General features: G+C 39.6%; 1 protein-coding gene across 1 annotated transcript in view; it reads right to left on the bottom strand.

The window, feature by feature from the left end:
• Slc25a21 (solute carrier family 25 member 21) overlaps window positions 1–11,508 on the bottom strand; it is a 211,856-nt gene extending 200,348 nt beyond the window's left edge. Inside the window, exons 1-2 of the mRNA XM_035445876.1 lie at window positions 11,496–11,508; window positions 9,264–9,312 (exon numbers count right to left, since the gene is read on the bottom strand). Coding sequence (XP_035301767.1) covers window positions 9,264–9,312; window positions 11,496–11,508 — 62 coding nt within the window. The remainder of the gene's footprint in view (window positions 1–9,263; window positions 9,313–11,495) is intronic.
• Between the last annotated feature and the right edge of the window lie 8,742 nt (window positions 11,509–20,250).

Below are 20,250 nucleotides of genomic sequence, written 5' to 3'. Positions count from 1 at the left end.
CGCAGCCCTAAGATGATGTGTGGAATGACATCACTAGGAACATATGCACTAAACCAATGCTCTCCTGCCCTCAGACCCAGGAGGATTCTTTGCTTGCAAACACCTTCTGTGGAAGGATTAAATACAGTGCTCATATAACACACGTTTTCCGGCTTGGAACTTGAAACCACTTGACTCCATATTAAACATTTCCTCTCTCCTACACTTTGTATATTTCCAGTTTCCCAGGCTACCTCAAAAACTCCATTTGTCTTCAAATTTTCTATTTCTTTGCTAACCTAGAATTAAAAACTATATTTGTGTTTTGTGCATGTATGTGATGTATGTGTGTGCATGCTACTCTGTGTATTCAACCCTATATGTGTGTGCCCATTTATCTCCACAATAATGTGGGTACCATTCCTGTTTCCTGAGGCTCAGGGAAGTTAATAAACTCAATGAAACCAACAGGCAATGAATGAAGGAGTCGGGATTCAAACCCAGCCAAACCTAGGCAACCTTGTTCTGGAGCAGAAGGAAAATATGAGCTGGAAACTGAGGGAACCCCTGATGCTAAGTGAGTGCAGCTGCCCTGGATGACCCCTGCTAACAAAAGAGCATCTGCAGGGAAGGAAGGTAAAGAACAAGAGAATTATAGATTAATTTATTTTAACTCCAGGAGAATAGAAAGCTATGAACCATTAGTCTTTCTAGTCTTACAAGTGAGTAGATTCTTTTCTACTACTTGTAGTCGGGGTCTTAGTGGAAGAATTTAAACACAATTGTATATAATAGAGTTTTATTTGAGTATAAACAGAACTATAAGTCACCGGAAAAGCCCATCTCTAGAGGAAATCTCAAAAGAGACCTGACTCTATTTAATTGTAATGTGGTCATTATCTTATTAAATCTTCGCTGCTAAATTTCAGTGGGACACTTAGAACAAGCCAGTGGTCACTTGCGTTGCCCCTGATCACAAAGGTCTATACCTGCAGCTGTGCTTGCCTTGAGTGGAATAAACTGTTTTCTATATAAAGGAAATGCTACAATGCCTGACTATCTCCCCATGAAAGAGTTATTAAATAACATCTTTTTAGATGCAATGCAAGTTTCAGTTCAGCATGCTGTTTGCTTTTAGCTTCCTTCAAAGCTTCCTTTGAAGACCTTGTGCTGTCACAGCCCCTGTATTCATATGTCTGTTGTGTCTGGCTGACACTGTTTCCTTAGAGATACCACCACTTCTGGCTCTCTGTGCCTCCTCTTCTATATAGATTCCTGAACCTTGAGGGGGAGAGTTGATGAAGACAATCCCATTTATGGCTGAGTGCTCTCCCTGCACGTGGTCCAGTTGTGATTCTCTGTGTTAATTACCACTACTGAAAGAATAAGCTTCTCTGATGAGGGTTAAGCAATACTCTGATCTATGGGTATAGCGACATGTCATTAAGAGTCATTTTATTGTTAGGTTCTGTTAGTAGAATATTAGTAATAGATTTTTCCCTGAGGGACTGTGACCTATCTAGTCTCAGGTTCTTGGTCACTTTAGCAGTGTCAGGTATGGGCTCATCTCAATGAGTGCCTTAAGTCCAAACAAAGAGCAATTGGTTACACCCGTAACATCTGTGTCATAATCGCACCAGTATATCTTGCAAGTGCAGGTTGTTGATGTAGGCCACAGGATTTGTAGCTTGGTGATATTGATGATTAAGTTTTTCCTTTGGAGGCATGCAAAGTAACTTCCAGCACCAGGAATATTAGTCAGTAGGGGTGAAGCTTCAGCAGCTTGATTTTTCCATGTTTAATGGCATAAGTCAGCTGTATCTTCAACAATAGGGCCTTCCCATTTCATCTGCATAGGTTCAAAACATACAAAGTTCCATCAGGGAGAAGTGGACACCAAGTCCCACCTCTAACCAAGAAATTATTTACAATGGATACCTTCTGAGAAAGGGAAAATCATTTCTTTTTTCAGTAGAGTGCCACTGGGTATTTCAACCACACTCTAGGACAGGCCTCATGCTCAGGAATCGAGAGTCAACACTAAACAGACTTCCTGTTTTTGTATGCAGTTTTTGTTTTGTTTTGGTACTTTTGCTTGTGTTGATTTTCATGTTTTGAGAGAGAGAGAAAATGAAGGTGGATGGGAAGGGGGTGGGAAGGATCTCAGAGGAGTTGGAATGGAGAAAAATGGTAAACAAAAGGAAGCTTATTAAAGTGAGAGCATGAATATTCTGGTTCTATTTGTTTAGATCCTTTTTTTTATTTTTCCCTGTTTCTGTTCAGATATAGAAGGATTGATCCCTGCAAAGCGTCTGTGCCTCCCAGGATACCATGAGTCAACAAGAAGAGGCTGTGGTAGGCTGGAAACTGAAGGTGGTAGGAAGAAAGAAAATAAAGGGTCTGTTCCCCCACCCCTCCCAAACCTCTGGCCCCACTTCTGTTTGCTTCAGGTAGAGGATCTATTAGGGCTGTTTCTCTTCTGAGGCTCTGTCTGCACTAGATAGGCTGGCCATAGTTGTCACTTCCACCATGATTACCGGGATGATTACACGACCTCCTCCCTTTGTCTAGCCAATCTGGGGTTGTGGCTTTACTGCTGATCTCTGTGTTGCTTCACAGACTTCTGTTGGATCCTATACAGGATCTAGAATCTGAGTAATTAATTCCTTGCATTAAATCCTCTTTGTTTTGAATACTCAGAGTGGGTGTATTCTCCTGGTTGGGCTCTGACTAATGTAGTTAGTAGAATTCTAAACGAGTGCAAACCCATGAGGACAAAGAAGATAGATCCGGAAATAGCTATAGCTGTGCAATGTCAATACACTTGTACAACAGAAATGAACAGAAGAAATGGATGGAGGGCAGTATTAGTAGATAGAGCAGAGAAAGCTGTGTCCAAATTACCCAACGAGGTAGACACTAGCAAAGGGCCTTGGAAGTCCTTTGGTAAATCAGAAACCATGGGTGGTATTAAATGTAACTGACAAAAAAATGAGGATTTCTTGGAAGTGTATATATGTTTCCTAGCTCACAACACTGAACACCCTGTGGCATACTGCCTGAAGATTGAACTAGGACAGCTCCAGAGGAGGAGCAGGAAAGTGTTCCATGCAAGAAACATGGCAATGGTATGACCTTCCTTGTCTACCATACACAACCTTGGGTAAAAGATAGGTTATCAGTACTGCCTAAGAAAATGCCAGATGATTATAAATAAGTCCACTTTAAATAAACATAACCATGCATTTGTAGAAAGTAATAAAGAAGCTTACAGAAGCATCTTGGAAGATGTAATAATTAGCAACAGCATACAGAGTGCTGAAGAATGAAAAAGACAAGGCAATTAACTGCAGGAAAACAAGTCATCAAGTATTCTTTGGTTCAGCAGTAAACAACAACTATATTGCCAAACAATGAAACAGATGATCAGTAATATTAATGAGAGAGATTTCTGTCAAAGAGGGTGGAGGCTGTAAGCATCATGAATAATATTTAAATTGATAAATTAGAACAGTGTGCTGAATTTTTTTCCAGGTCCCTTCTATGCCCCTCTCCCGGTCTCTGGAAGTTTCTAGCAGACCTTGATGTGCATCAGTGTGCAGCTGCATAGTTCCAATCACCACTTTCCTTGGGAATGGCTGCCCACTACACCCCATCTGTCTGTCTGTCTGTCCGTCTATCTGAGTCTCTTTTTCTTATAAGAATAAAAACCATATGAAATCTGGAGCCTCTCCCAGTTTAGTATAGCTGCACTATGGCTAATTATATCCGCAGAGACCCTATTTCCAAAGGTCACCTTTTGAGATTCCATGAAGGACACAGATGGAAGCACTATTGAAGCCAATGCAATCAAGATAAGCATAATATTTAGAAATGTAGGAGTGGATTCTCAAAGAAGCAGCTAAAAGCCAAAGGTGTTTTTGCATCTGGAAAGGGAGCTGGTATGTGTAAGTGGATAATGTTTCTTCGTATAAGGTCTGGAATGGACATGAATGCCTGCGGCATATTGACCCCCAGGTCTTCCCTGTCAAAGGGGAGCGCCACACTTCGACTCTGGTTGGCTAGGTATATCAAATGAGTAGCTCTGAATCATAAGTCTCCGCAGAAACAACATGAGACTATTGAGCTCTACACTTTCTGCCACATGGAGGCAAAAACACACTGAAGCAATTTCTGTCACCCTGGATGACAGACAGCACAGTATACCATTAGTGTGTCCTTCATGCATGGGGTTAATGTCCTTATCACAATGACTCCAGGGAGGTATCTTCCTTCTTCCCCCACGTGAGCACCCACTGAGAAGTTGCTGTCTGTGAATGAGGAAGTGGGCTTTACCAGATACCAGATATGGAACCTGTGGGGAAAAGAAATGTAGAAGCCGGCTCCCATAACTGAAAGACTTCTTTTGATTACAAGGACCCAGTATACCGTATTTAATTACAACAACATAAACAGGTTACCGGTGTCTACTCATATTGGACATGAGGTGGGAATGAGAAAAAGATTCTTTGCTGTAATCTCCTGAGATCCGGGCTTGTTACAACCTAACCTGTCTTGACTGACACAAGACTTAGTGTTATTTGAATTTGATACCATGTACAATTACTGTTTTGATGAATCAAAAAGTGAAAGATACTGACTTAAGAAACAAGACATGAGATCACCAAACACCGGCTATTTCAGCAGGCTGCTTTGTAATAGTGTGTCCTTGGACAGTGAACTCTAAGTTGTTACAAGCATTGGGCATAAGTGTACATGCCTGCACTGTTGTTGTCAGGCCTTTCTCCACTTTCCTTTGGTACCACAGCTTGAAGAGTGGTATACTGAATTAATCTTGAATTGTGGATATAGCTTGCTTCCACAGTGTCTCGTGTGCTGGATAAAGGTAAACTAAAAAGGTTGTCTTCATGGAGTCCAGTCTTCTCTCTTTGACCTCTATTTGTGTCTAATCCTTTTCTCTCCTGAGTGGAGAATGAAGGATTATAAAAAGGTATTTTCCAATTCTTTTGTCAAAAAGATTTTTCCTCTCTGTAAATGATCAATTGTGTTACTTGGTATAATTTTATTCCTATTTCAAAATGTTCCAAGGCTAATTTACATTGCCTTGGAGTATTTGTTATATAGAATGAAGCATAATCATTATATCGTCCCAATTGGTTCTAATAGATTGACTTCATCCTGTTGATACATTCAGAATGCCTTGCACATCTGGTTATGAACATATCCTAGTTGCTGTTTTTTTAATTCCTAATACAAATAGTTAGTCTATATGTGATTAACCCATGCATTCCAGTGGCTGGATTCTGATTTTCATCTTTCTTTTTTGTTGATATCAATCTTTGTATATAATCATTATAGGGAAATGCAGCCATATTGTGGGTTGAAGATCAAATAAAAATAAATATTTTGAAAGTTTTGAAATGATGGAAGATCCCCCAAAATGCCATCAGACTGAACGGAAATTACACAATTGGAAAGTGCCTTTCTTTCTTTCTTTCTTTCTTTCTTTCTTTCTTTCTTTCTTTTTTTTTTTTTTTTTGATTTTTCGAGACAGGGTTTCTCTGTGTAGCTTTGGAGCCTATCCTGGCACTCGCTCTGGAGACCAGGCTGGCCTTGAACTCACAGAGATCCTCCTGCCTCTGCCTCCCGAGTGCTGGGATTAAAGCGTGTGCCACCAACGCCCGGCCAGAAAGTGCCATTCTTATTAGCCAAGAATTTGGTATATCTAAGTTTATCCTGAGGAAATAATGTATAATTCAAAACAAATTTCTAGTGTAATACTCTGGATCCTTTATTTCCTATAAATTGGTAGGTTATAATGAAAGCAGAAGTTTGTTTGGATTCAGTCACTCATTTTGTAGCAAGAAAACCTCATAGGTGGATCTCTGTACTTCTATCAGAAAGAAAAATACAGTAATCTTAAGAAAGCATTCTAACTGTAAATGTCAGTGACTGTTTCCAAAAAAATAGCTTTGAGAGTCTTCATGTTCAGGTGACATGCACTCACTAGGCTTCTATGTAGCTCCAATTTTCCTTTCTAACTTGTAATTCTCAAAACACTTTCATTGAAAAACAAAGTCACTTCTTAACCTTTAAGAAAGGAACTCACCCTCCCCCCTTCCACTAGACTATAGCAGTGAAGAGCCCAGCATTCTCATCTGTTCCTGTTCACTGGCTGTCTTGCTAGTTAGTGGCTTAGTGGTAAGTCCTACAAATCACACATAACTTACTTCTCTTGCAAAATGAGTTCTACATATATAGGTCTTAGACTGTGAATAAGGTATTTATTCGGTACATTTTCTATTGTTGTGCAGGTCAGCTGCCATCTACCATCCAATTCTCTCTTTCAGGACACCTGCAAGGGTGGTATTATCCCTCTCTCTCCAAGGTAGGCAAGAACATGTGTAGCAGGCTTTGTTGTGCCACAAACCAGCTCCCAAATCATAACATAACACAAGACTTATTATTAATAACTGTGAAAGCTGATCTTATCTTATGCTTGCCCCACTAGCTCTTATAACTTAATTTAACCTATTTCTCTTCATCTACATTTTTCCTCAGGGTTTTTTTTACCTTTCTTCCATTCTGTATGACCTACTTTTCCTGCTTCTTCCTTGTCTGTCTGGTAGCTGTCTGACTGGCCCCAGGCATCTCCATCTCTTTCTCCCTCGTTCTCTCTTCTCTTCCTTGAGCCTGGATTGCTCCTCCTACTTATTCTCTCTGCCCAGAAGCCCCCTATCCCTCTACTACCTAGCTATTGGCCATTCAGCTTTTTATTAGACCAACCAGTTACCTCAGGCAGGCAAGGTCAAAAAGCAACACATCTTTACATAATTAAACAAATGCAGCATAAACAAAGACAGCATAAACAAGAGTGATACACCTTCACATAGTTAAAGTAAGAGTCCACAACAGGCACATGACCAATTGCAGTTAATGACTGTTATTTTCGTGGAGGTGTTGATTTATAGCAAAGAATATATAAGGTTATAGCTACTTGGTAAATGTATTTCAAACAATGCACAATTCAAATCCAGTCCAAGGAAACATGATGGCTTTTGAAGTTGGTGTTGCTGAGATTCTCCACAGGGCCTCAGATTGGGGGATTCATGAGAGTATGAGCAGCCTGGAACCTGCATGCTACATACTAAACATACACTTGTTGAGTGGATGAACGAGGACTGTGGGCATGACTGACTGATCATAATTTTAGTGTCATGCTTAATTTAAATTGTTCTTATTTTTCTTCTAATTGTATTTGAACATAAAAACATGCTTTATAAAAAGAAAATATATTACTAAGACTAGCAGTGATATTCTAGCTTTTCATAGAAGGTTAAAACAATATAAGAAGAAAAGGTCAGCAGGTTTTGCCTTCTGTTCCTGAAATCCTTAAAGAGGTGATCTAGAGATCAATGTCTATTATTGGAGAAAAACCTGTAATTTTCTTCTTTTATTTTAATGACTTGGAGCTGTGGAATGTCTGTGTTCTGCCCTAATTCAAATGTTGGCACTCCAACCACCAGTGTAGTAGTATTTGAAAGTGGACAATGGGAAGTGATAGGTTCACATGGAGTAGTAAGGGTTGGATCCATCTTGATGGAATTTGTGACTTTACAAGAACAGTCAGCGACTACAGAGCTTCTTTGAGTAGGAGTACCAATGTCTGTGAGCCAGGAACAGGACTTGCAGTAAGAACCAAGTGAATCCCAACCTTGATTTTGAACTTTCTAGCTTCCAAAACTGTGAGAAATCAATGTATTTTGGTTAACCTGTGGTATTTGATTATGACTTTGAGGTTCAGTCACAAGTCAAATCCTAATGTCTCAACTATAAATGTGATATTATTTGTATGTAAAAGTCATTTTCTTTGCTTTCATCAACCACTCTGTAATTCTGCAAGGTCTGGAGAGATGGTTCATTGGGGAAGGGTGCTTGCCACTAAGGCTGATACCTGACTTTGATTCTTGGAACTTTGATTCTTGGAAGTCACACAGTGGAAAGAAAGAACCCAATCCCATAAATTGTCCCCTAAGTTCCACAAGTGAGTCATGGCATGCACATAACACACACATACACACATACATTAAATACTGAGAAAAGCTGAATTTAGAGGCCCCTTTAGGTAAATGAAATAAAATGTTCATCAAATGACCAGACTCATCAAGTAGTTTCTGACAAAGGAAGCAATGAACTTGTCAAACTACAAAATAAGTGTTGCAACACTTGCTAGTAGGCACCAACATAAGCTGGTGTACTTAGATTTTATGTAAATGCAAATATATGGAAACATTCCCTATTCACTAAAGACTTCTAATTTCAAAAAATAAAGTTCAATAATTTAGCCATAGTTTAAGCTTTTTAAAATGTGCTCTTATTTTCCCCATGGAAGAGGTTACCAGTTGATTATCTAATAAAAAAGGATAATATCTGAAAACATGCACTCAAAACATGCACATTATGCAGTCCAAGAATGTCATATTTATGCATTTAGTAACACACACACACACACACACACACACACACACACACACACACACACTAATTAAAGAAAAGGAGTTCATGAATCTGAAAGTGACCATGATGGAGGAGTGCACAGAGGAGTTTGGAGAGGGGAAAGTGAAGGGGGAAATGACACAATGACAAACTCAAAAAATAAAAAGAAAACATTTTAAAGAAAAGATCCACCTCCCAAAAATGCTCTACAGTGATCATATTAAACATCCCAACCTTGTTGTTTTTGGTTTTGCCTTTTCTTTTGTTTTCATTCTTTATGGGAGAAGAAATGATGGGAAGAGAAATCTTTCCTTATAAACAGAAGCATTTTCATGGAAATACAGCATTCGCACTGACAAAGAGTGATGGGAATAAATTCTTTAACTGTCATTTCAAAAGCTCACCTGAAATAAAAATTCTAACTATTAGACAGCAATCTGTTATGTGTTGTGCCAAATGAAAAGCTGCTGTCACAATTCACTAGATAATGCTTAGTTCTTACACCAATTTGATGAATTGACCTCATGTACAAGAACACCACAAATCATACCTTCCACTTGCCATGTGACAGCAGTAAACACGGCATACCTTCAGGTGACCTTTCTCCACAGATGCTTCTCACTGTTCACATTTTATATGTCAAATGGTACTTTCTTTGAAAAGCAAATTTAAATGCCATTATAGGGAGAAGCTACCAGCCTGGGACAAGTTCTAGCATTTAGTATTCTGACAGATCTTAACTTGGACATCAGCCAAGGTCAATAAAACTTGTTCATGCAGAACCTTACCTGGTTTTCACCACGTCGAGAGGGTGCATCAGACAAATTTCCATAAGACCTGAAAGATGATAAAAAAAATGCCAATGAATCCACTGATTCCTCATTGATTCCAAAAAATTAAGGTTAAAATAAAGAATTTAGATGGAGGGGGATTGGATTTAGAGGAGAAGGGAGGTGTCAGGGAGCTGGGAGGAGTGAGGGAGGGGAACCTGTGGTTGGGATGAACTGTATGGGAGAAGAATCTATTTCTCAATAAATAATAATAAAAAAGAACTTAGAATTTTGAACAGAACAGCTAGTAGAAGTAGCTAGCTACCAAATAATTTTATTTCAGTAAGAGAAAGAGGTGACCAAGTATTTTCTTATAACTCTTACAACTCTGGCAGGGAGGCTATGGGGAAAGAAAAGAAAAAAAATACAATCAGATTAAATTACAACTAATTAAACAGAAATTCTGTATCCCAACCCAGGTGCAGATAAGTGTAAGTAGAAGGGAGAAAAGGGAGAAGTTTGAGTTCTTCCACTGACATGTCAAAATGTAAGGGTTGCTTCTCACATCCATGAAACAAAGATGAATATGACTCTTGTGAGAATCCTACATATCATTAGCTCAGTAGAGAACATATGCCAAATTTACATTGTGTCCATGGATAAAGTAATTGAAACTGAAGCATACAAGGTTAAATAACTGTCCTACAATGCCACAAATAGTAAAACATTTTTTTTCATTTGGTGTGCCTGTGTGTGTGTGTGTGTGTGTGTGTGTGTGTGTGTGTGTGTGTATACACCTGTGTAAATGGCGTTCTTAACTGGTCTATGTAATAAAACCTCAGAGTCAGATATTAAGAGCAGCAGGACCAGGAGGAAAAGAAACTCCGTCAACACACCTGAATGCACAAATACCATAGAGGGTATGTGGAGATCAAAGAACAATTTACACCAATTAGTTTTCTCTTTCCACTATGTGGGTTGGGATCCAACCCCTAAAAGTAAGGAGAAGTGTGTGTGGGACCTTACAAGTTGAGCAGGTGCACCAATACTGTCTTGAGTAATCCATCTGTATTGATAAAGAAAATCTTTGTGTTCATATACATGCAAACTGTGTATAAACACATTCCTATGTATAAGTATGGGACAACATGGGGAGCTAACTTACAACCAAACTCCAATTGAATTCATTTGCAAATTCGGTAAGTGTACTGCCCATGAGGGACCATCTACAAATGCTGTACTGTGTGGCCTCTGAGAAAACAAGCTGAGTACTTACAACCATCACTTAAACAGAAAATGATGACGCTTGCCCATGAGCAGATGTACATATCTGTGATAACACATGCTGACGATCATCTCTGGGTAGGGATGCCAGGTAAACTATCTGCTGTGATCATTATGACTGTAGCTCTTATAGTTACCACAGTTGTTTCCATAACTGCTAAACTGTAAAGCTATTTACACTTCTATTACTGCCACATGCTGGTAATTTATAATCTAGCAGTTTCTTGCAAGAGAAAGCTTTTTTTTTTTTCCCTGCAGTTTCATCTGTAAGAAGCTATCTCTTGTCCTAGTGGCTAAAGTTATGATCATAGGCTTTTAACAATTATGGTTTTCAAAGAAGAGAAAGAACAAGGGAAGCAGGGTTGCAAGGCACAGTAGCAAGGCCTCTGGGGCAAACCTTTTCTTTAGTAATAAAGTTGAATTACTCAAGACTGTCATGGTGGATTTTGTAATGTTCCCACACAACTCTCCTTGATTGAAAATTACATTCATTTGGAACAGTGAGATAACCAGAATTCTTTCCCTGGTTTCTCTAAGGAAGGCATTTATCCATGGGGTTATTAGTTTCCTATCCATAAATGGAAGCGTTAAATGGCTTGAAATAAATTGAAGATCTAAAAGTCTGGGTTCTCTTGCTCTTGAATTCAACCCACACATGCATATATACATCCATATAATGTATAGTTCAAATTTAAGGTTTGTTAATTAGGATAAAGTCATAATCCAATAAACAAAATTGACCCTGGAAACTCAAACTTTAAGACAGCATTGTTAGCTGGGCAGTGGTGGTGCTCGCCTTTAATCTCAGCACTCAGCAGGCAGAGGCAGAGGGATCTCTGTGAGTCTGAGGTCATCCTGGTCTACAAAGTGAATCCCAGGACAGTCAAGGCTACACAGAGAAAACCTGTCTCAAAAAACCAAAAAACAAAAGCAAACAAGCAAGCAAACAAGCAAACAACAACAAACCAAAAACCGGCATTGTTACCAAGCACTACCACAGCCATCAATCAAGCAAGGTTCTGTGAAGAAAATGTGGGATTGCTTACACAGCAAGTGTACAGCGCTGCTCTCACTCTCCTGACATTAGATGAAAAGGGAACAAATGCTAAAGACCAAACAGCACCATATGGTATAGCACTCAAAAAGTTTACTGAACGAAACAACAACCCCAACCACTAATTAGAATTAATATAATAGCAGAACTGGGAAAATCAGTTTACATGAATCTAAAACCATTTTCTTATTTGCAAAATTGTTCTACTTTCCTGCAGACCATATCTTATAATTTTGTAGTTAAGCTATTTTCCAATCTCTAGTTTTTATCAACTTCCATGTATTCCTCCAGCAATTTCACATTGGTCGCCCCCTGTGTATCCAGCATTGAGGATAGAGCCTAGCAAAGACAACAGGTGGGATGCTCTGTTCAGGCTTGAGGCAGCGTGGAGGAGCTTGGTCCTGCCTCAACTTGATATGCATTGCTTTGTTTATTCCCAGGGGAGGCCTTACCCCATCTGAATGGAGACAGAGGAGGAGTGGATGGGAGGGGTAGAAGGAAGGAGGGGAGAATAGGAGGAGAGGAGGGAGGGGAAACTGTGGTTGGTATGTAAAATAAATAAAAATGATGAATAAAAAATTATAAAAGAGAACAAATAATGATACGCAGGTGGAAGTGTGGCACCAAGCTGACAGAGGCTCATCATAGAAGGGTCCCCAACATAACCTGCGTTTGGGTCAAGTGTGGGAAAGGTACTTGAGGTAAAAGCATGAGGAATAGAGGATAGGCACACACACACAGGCACACACACACACACACACACACACACACACACACCCACACCAGGAGAGAGAGAGAGAAGAAGAGAGAGAGAGAGAGAGAGAGAGAGAGAGAGAGAGACAGACAGAGACAGAGAGAGAGAGACAGAGAGAGAGACAGAGAGAGAGACAGAGAGAGAGACAGAGACAGAAAGAGAGAGACGGAGACAGAGACACAGAGAGACAGAGACACAGAGAGAAGGAGACAATTGCTAAACACTTATGGCAGCATAGAGTTGTAGGTAGATATGAAGTTACTTGCTCTGGAGACCAGGCTGGCCTCAAACTCACAGAGATCCGCCTGCCTCTGCCTCCCAAGTGCTGGGATTAAGGGCATGAGCCACCAATGCCCAGCTACATCATATATTTTAATTAGAGAAAACATGAGCATTGGAAATGATATGGAGGTTGTATAACTGTTATCGGAATTCACAGTTAAATCTAGATTCCCTAGAGCAAGAGAAATGCTGACTCTCATGGAGCAGCTAGGGATTATGAGAGGATGAGAATAACCATAAAAACAGAATATGACAATGTGAAGTGACCTCAGGGTAGTGAATTCCACCACAGACTTCTTGATAATTCTATTATTTAGTATAAACCCACAAACTGATTAAGAAGCTAGTGAACACAGCTGAAATGTTAACATAAGAGGGTAACACAAATGGCCAGTTCCATTTAATCTAACCTAATTGCCAGACAAAACATGTTGATCTCAAGAAAAAACTGTTTTCCTCTACCAACCTGACATTTATTAGATGCATCAGACACAAATGAATACAAAATCAGACAGTTTCATCTCTCTACTGATATATAAACTGCACTTTCAAGCAACCACAGTAACTCTTCCTGGGGAGAAGTTTGAACATCACAGCCTGTAATTGAAGAATGTGAAAATATCCACACAAACCTAAATAAGATATTTGGACCAGTCCTTTCTTAGCAGATGCTTTTTTCTAGTCATTTTAAAATTTATATTTAGTATTTCATCTTGACACAAGAATGACAGTCACTTTAGGAACAAAATGTCTTCAAATTGTGCTTAATTCAACAAAGTTTTAGATTATTTGAATCTCCCATTAAAATTAAAAGATTGCAGATAGATCCATATCTAACGCTATGCACTAAAAACTTAAGTCCAAATGGATCAAAGACCTCAACATATTTCCAGCCACATTGATCCTCTTAGAAGAGGAAGTGGGAGGTACCCTTGAACGAATTGGTACAGGAGACCACTTCCTGAACATCACACCAGTAGCACAGACACTGAGATCAACAATTAATAAATGGGACCTCCTGAAACTGAGAAGCTTCTGTAAGGCAAAGGACACAGTGAACAAGACAAAACGGCAGCCTGCAGAATGGGAAAAGATCTTCACCAACCCCATATCTGACAGAGGGCTGATTTGCAAAATACACAAAGAACTCAAGAAGCTAGTCACCAAAACACCAAATAGTCCAATTAAAAAATGGGGTACAGATCTAAATAGAGAATTCTCAACAGAGGAATCTTAAATGGCTGAAAGTCACTTAAGAAAGTGCTCAAGATCCTCAGGACAAAACTTCTTATTCCCTGGTATTCATTCTTTATTCTAGGCTACTCTGAATGAATGAATGAATGAATGAGGCATTTCACAGTTTCCCTTGCTGGTAGGTATTACCATGTGACTAAGGCCAGGCCAACAAGATGTAAGTAGAAGTGGTTTGAGCAACATCTGGGACAGATGTCTTGAAGGCAGGCCTTCTCCTGCTCTTCTCATGGCCCTTCCTTCCTGCTGGAGAATATGCTCATGGGGCTGAGGCAGCCATCTTGTACAAGGTGATTTGGGGTTATAGAATCCCACAGAAAATGAAAAAAAAAAAAGGTTCTTCCTGACATTTTAGAGTTCCCATTATTAATCCTCATGTGTTTGTTTTAGAGAAAAATAATCTATTTTCTTTAAAATCAGAGTAAGATGTGGTGGGTCTACTTCGGTCTGACACAGGAGCCTTTTGATGAGTCTCCCACAGTATCCTGAACTTGTATGAAATTGCTATCGTCTGTATTGCTGATGGTTACTTGCAGGCAGTGGATGCATCTGCCTTGTTTAATCTTTCCATCCCCATCACTTTGTACAATGGCAGGCACTCAGGAAGCTCAATAAGTATTTGTTGAATAAATAAATTAATGCTGATTGGGGTCTGTGTATATGTCATTATGTTAGTCAGTCTTCAAGATAAACTGAACTGGCTGGTCTTTATTATGAATTTATTACATCAGTTTGAGCTTCATACAAATAAGCAGATAAGGATGGGGAAATAGTTGTAAAATGGTATTAAATAAAATACAGGAAGTACTTGAAGAGAGAATTGCAGTAGAGATCACATATCCAGAGGGGCGTTGGTGGCTAACGCCTTTAATTCCAGCACTCGGGAGGCAGAGGCAGGTGGATCTTTGTCAGTTTGAGACCAAGCCTGGTCTATAAGAGCTTGTTCCAGGACAGCCTACAAAGCCACAGAGAAACCCTGTCTCAACCACCCCCCACCCCGCAAAAAAAGACTCAGATTTCCTGTCTCTTCCTCCTCCTTATATTCCTTTCTCTGCCCAGCCATATCCTCCTGTCTCCACCTCCCTAGTGCTGGCATTAAAAGCATGTGATCCCAGGTGCTGGGATTACCTTTGTGTGAGCTGTTTAGCTGTTTCTTTTAGGACTGGGTCAATTTCATGTAATCAGTGTGGCCTTGAACAAACAGAGATCCGTCTACCTCTTTAATCCCGAGTCCTGGGATTAAAGGTAGGTAACACCACCACCTGGCTCTATGGCTGCTAGGATTAAAACTGTGTATCACCACTGCCTACTCTCTACAGCTTGAGGCTGGCTTTGCTCTCTGAATCCTCTGGCAAGCTTTAATAAATCATAAGTAATATAACACCGTGTGTGTGTGTGTGTGTGTGTGTGTGTGTGTGTGTGTGTGTGTGTGTGTGTGTTTAGAACCACAGTTAGATATCGTATGTCTCGATGATATGGTTCTTCCTCAGAGCTAGAAGTAGAAAGCCACATCCAGGTCACCACTGCCCAGAGGGGAATGGACTGCTGCTATAGTTCGGAAAATTTAAATGTGTGCACCACAGAGCAGATGACTAGTTTACAACCTTTTACAACCTGGCCATGTGAGGAGGGGTAGCAACAGCAAGTGTGTTTCTAAATTGATGAACAGAGCAATTCTGGAACACACCATACCACCTCTGCTAATCCTTAATAGGCCGGAAGCACAGAGACCTGGAACTGGGAGTCATCCTACCCCTCCTCCCATTCCACTCTACTTTCAATCTGGAGCTCCATGGTCATGGGCTTCAGCAACCCTTCTTTTACTTGTTTGTTTTTGTTTTGTTTTGTCTTTTGAGACAGGGCTTCTCTGTGTAGCTCTGGCTGTCCTGGAACTCACTTTGTAGACCAGGCTGGCCTCTGACTCACAGAGATCCACCTCCCTCTGCTTCCTGAGTGCTGGAAGTAAAGGTGTGCGCCACCATCATCTGGCTGAGACTATTTTATAACAGGATGAAGGTATATGGAAGACAAACAGTGCCCCCAAAGAAGCCTTGAACATAATTGAATAAAAGGCAATGGTCCTTTGCTGTCTTAATTTTGAATTTTATGATACAGTGTTTTTATATACTGATACAGCCCAAGATCACAGTCATGCAAATTCATTCCAACTTATTTTCACTAAGTCAATTCATTATTTGTTTTCTACAATTTGATTATATAGTCTAGTTAGATAAAATTAAAGTAGAAATCTATTTAAATAGCATTAAATATGTTGAAATAGCCTCTAGCATGCTATACTTATGCTAATAATGTGCAGATACACAAACATTTGCTTCTTCAAAACACATGCCAATACCTAAGAGTTACTCAATAAATGTTGAAAAAGAAGTTGAGTTATGCAATGATGGACAGTGACAACATTCTTTTCCAATGGTAAACGGAGTGTGGCATTTTAAGAATTTAGCATATAATCCAGAGAACTTGTGATAGTTTTTAAAACGACGATACTACTTTCTACTTGCTTTTAAATTTTCCTTTTAGTTGATTATGTTGTTATGGGAACTGAAGTGGTATTTTCATGTGGTGACTCTGTGGGAGCATTAACTGAAGTTAATTACTGTATCATTACCTCTCACACTTATCAATCTTGTTAAAGTCTAGCCTAGAAATTTTAATACCATGTGTTTTTGTGATTTTTTTTCCGGTGATTGCAGTCACCATTTCATGCAAATGATTGATTTCTACAGCACATCTCTCCTGACTAGGTACTACTTTGTGACTTTGATCCTTCTGGGTAGTCTGGCAGCTTCCGTTGTATTTTTTTTCTGTTGGATTGGTGCTTTTAGATACCACATGGAAGTGTTCAGTATGGTCTTTTTGTATCCTCTTGGTCCATGTAGCACAGAGTCCTCCAGGTCTGACCATGTAGTCACAAATGAGGTATTTCCTTCTTTTAAGGGCTTTTTAGTGGGGAGACTGGAAAGATGAGTCAGCAGTTAAGAGCACTGACTGCTCTTCCAGAGGTCCTGAGTTCAGTTCTCACATGGTGGCTCACAACTATCTGCAATGAGATCTGATGCCTTCTTCTGATGTGCATGAAGACAGCCCCATATACATGAATAAATAGATCTTTTTGAAAAGAGCTTACTAGAAATCTATTGTGAGAATGTATCATATACTTTCTTAATTCATTTATTCACTTGTTCAATTCCATTCTAGGCTACTGTGAATAATACTGAAATGAACATGGGTGTACAGATGTCTCCTGGATTCCAATTAACTTAGAAGCACACTTGTACAAGTATTTCACAATGATTTAGTAGTTCTATTTTTAGCTTTCTGAGGAATGTCTTTATTGTTTTCCATAATGGCAGTAATTAGTTTACTAATTAGTTTACTTAGAGAATTTGATGCTTTTCCTTCTGAGAGCAGCAATTCTAACCTTGGTGAGATGACATCCCATCGAGGTTGTGATTTAATTTCTTTGGTGATTAGTGAGGTTAAGTATATTCTCATAATCTTGCTTATTTTAATCTGAGAAATTTTTGCTCAGTTACTTTGACCATTTTTTAAATAGGAGATTTGTGTGGTTGCCATTGTTTAGTTCTTTATATATTTTGGATGCTATCCCTTGTTAAATGTAGGGTTTGCAAATACTGTCTTTGCAGTCTGTAGGTTGTCTTATCACTCTTAATTGTTCCCTTGTGTCATAGAAACTTTATAATTCATAGTTATCCTGTTTCATATTTTTTTGTTATCTATCAATTTTTGTTTTTTTTTGCAAGTGTGTTTGAACTATGTCTCAGAAATATTTGCCTAGATTAGAGTGAGGGCCTGTTTTATTTTATTTTGGTGATTTTTATAATTATAGATCCTAGAGCTGGGCAGTGATGGCACGTGCCTTTAATACCAGAACTTAGGAGACAGACAGGTGGATCGCAGTGAGTTCTAGGCCAGCTTGGTCTACAAAACGAGTTCCAGGACAGCCAGGACTTAGAAACGCTATCTCAGGCAGCCTAGAGGTGGAAGACTGTGAGGAGCCCTTACACATGTTTTATTTCCTTCACTCAGGCTGCTGGGAAAGAGCTGTAAGCAGGCACTCAGGCTTCCACCTCTAGGCTTCCTGTGACTGTCCTTTTTGCCTGGCATCAGTAAATGAATTTCACAAAAGCCCTCCCAAGGTTAGGAAAGTAGGAATCAATTGCCTAGAGGAAGCTTTCCAAACTGTCCAGCTACCTGCATGACCTGCAGAGAGCCTTAGATAGAGCTTCTGCGGGTTCTCCTTCAGATTTGTGTGAGCTCAGCCTTGAGGCAGCTTCCTTTGAGTAGCCCCTGTTCCCAAGTACCCCTAAATAATACTACTGAAAGCATCCCAGGTGAACAAATATGCAGGTTTGCCAATATGGCCCTCAGTGGAATCAGTATTTTGGCTTCAGAGCAATTCCCTGTCTTGGATAAGATTATTGTTAACACAGCTAAGTTTACAGGGAATTTTAAGAAAGACCATTATTATTCTGCTGGCATAACTTTGTTCTAGAATTTTAATGAATTGTACATTACCTTTCAAATTAGATTTTGAGCGGAGCAAAAAATGTCCTTCCTGTCTACTAGTTTAACTGTCTCACAACCACATCTTTGGGGAAATAAAGACTCACTGAAATTTTAACATGCTAATAGTGTCTTATAGCAAAGTAGTTAGAAACTCAGAAACAAGCTATGTTGCTCTTCCCTTCCCTTTGTTTCATTACAGAATCTTCCTATGCAGCGCAGGTGGGTCTCAAACTTGTAATTCCCCTGCTTCAACGTCCTCAGAGTTAAAATTGCAGCTTTGTGCAATGAAACCTGGGCTATAGCTTCTGTTTGAATATGTTGTCCTTATATATTACAATTTCCCCCACTTTCTTGCCTTTCTGTCATGCATGTTGTGGTATATTTTAAATTTCAACAAAGTTTTAATTATGTAAAAAAAGAAATGCTGATCATAGTTTAATCTTCAGTTCAGTTGATTTTTTTTTCTTTTCTGTTTCTTTATTTTTGCATATGATGAGACAGGGATCCAATTTCATTCTTCTGTGTGTGGCTCTTCAGTTGTCCAAACACTATGTATGGGAGAGATGGGTGTATCCACTGTGTGCTCTTGGCACCTCATTATAATTGTGGGGGGTTATTTCTGGGCTTCTAGGGCTACTCCATTGGTCTACTTTTACACTTATACCATGTTGTTTTAATTACCACAGGTCAGACTAGGATTTGAAATCAGACAGTGTTATTAGTCAGGGTTCTCTAAGGGAACAGACCTAATGAGATGAACACACACACACAACACACACACACACACACACACACACACACACACACACACACAATATGTATACATATAGATGACTGATACATATTCATATATAGATTATATGTATAAGGTTCATTAGATTGGTTTATAGGATGCAGTCCAGGCAGTCCAACAATGGCTGTGTCACACTGGTGAGACTGAGAATCCCGTAGGTGCTCCGTCTACAAGGCAGCTCAGTCTAATAGTACTGGCTGCCTCAACAGTCCTATTACAGAGAGGAAGGACTGGAGGATTCCTGGAAGCTGATATTATTCAGACTATGTTGGAAGCTTTCTTTGGCTCTTATGTTGGTGTAGAAATGCCAGAGCAACAATACAGATGTACTTGCCAGGGACAGGGAGGACAGCAAAGATTCCTTCCATGTCCTTTTGTCGGGGAAGTCACCAGAAGGTACAGCCCAGATTCAGAGTGGGTCTTTCTGTTTCAAAGGATCTGATCAAGAAAATCCCTCCCAGGCCTGTCTAGTAGCTCAGGTTTTAGTTGATTCCAGATGTAGTCAAGCAGACACCCAAGGTTAGCCATGATGGGTAAAAATTTGCTTTTAACTTCATTCTTTTTATATCAGATATTCTTCGTTATTTAGAGTCTTTATGGTTCCAGATGAGTTTTAGGATTTTTTCTATTTATCTATAAAGTGCCATTAGTAGGGACTGAACAAAATATATAGATCACTTTGGGAGGTATGTGATCATACAGAAAAATGACTACTAATAGATGCTGAGTTCTGGCCTGTCTTTTAAGTAGGATGAATTATTGTCGAGAAGACCTTGGTAACTAGCATTTCCTGAGGTAGAAAATATCTCACCAACTGTGTGACCTGCAGAACAGTGCAGAGAATTGAGCAATCAGGGAACCCCAGATACCAGGTCCACAGTAAACCTACACTTTTTTCTCTTTTAAATTTATTTTTCATTTCACATACCAACACCAGTCCCCCCTCCCTCCCCTTCTCCTGTCACCCACCCCTCTCCTTCCGTTTCCCCACCCACTCCTCATAGGGGGAAAGGCTTTCCTTGGGGAGTCAACAAAT

The sequence above is a fragment of the Cricetulus griseus genome, chromosome 5 (genome assembly GCF_003668045.3).
Source record: "Cricetulus griseus strain 17A/GY chromosome 5, alternate assembly CriGri-PICRH-1.0, whole genome shotgun sequence".
Lineage (NCBI taxonomy): Eukaryota > Metazoa > Chordata > Mammalia > Rodentia > Cricetidae > Cricetulus > Cricetulus griseus.
Note: the sequence above shows the minus strand (reverse complement) of the source record. Positions and strands in the feature narration are given on the sequence as shown.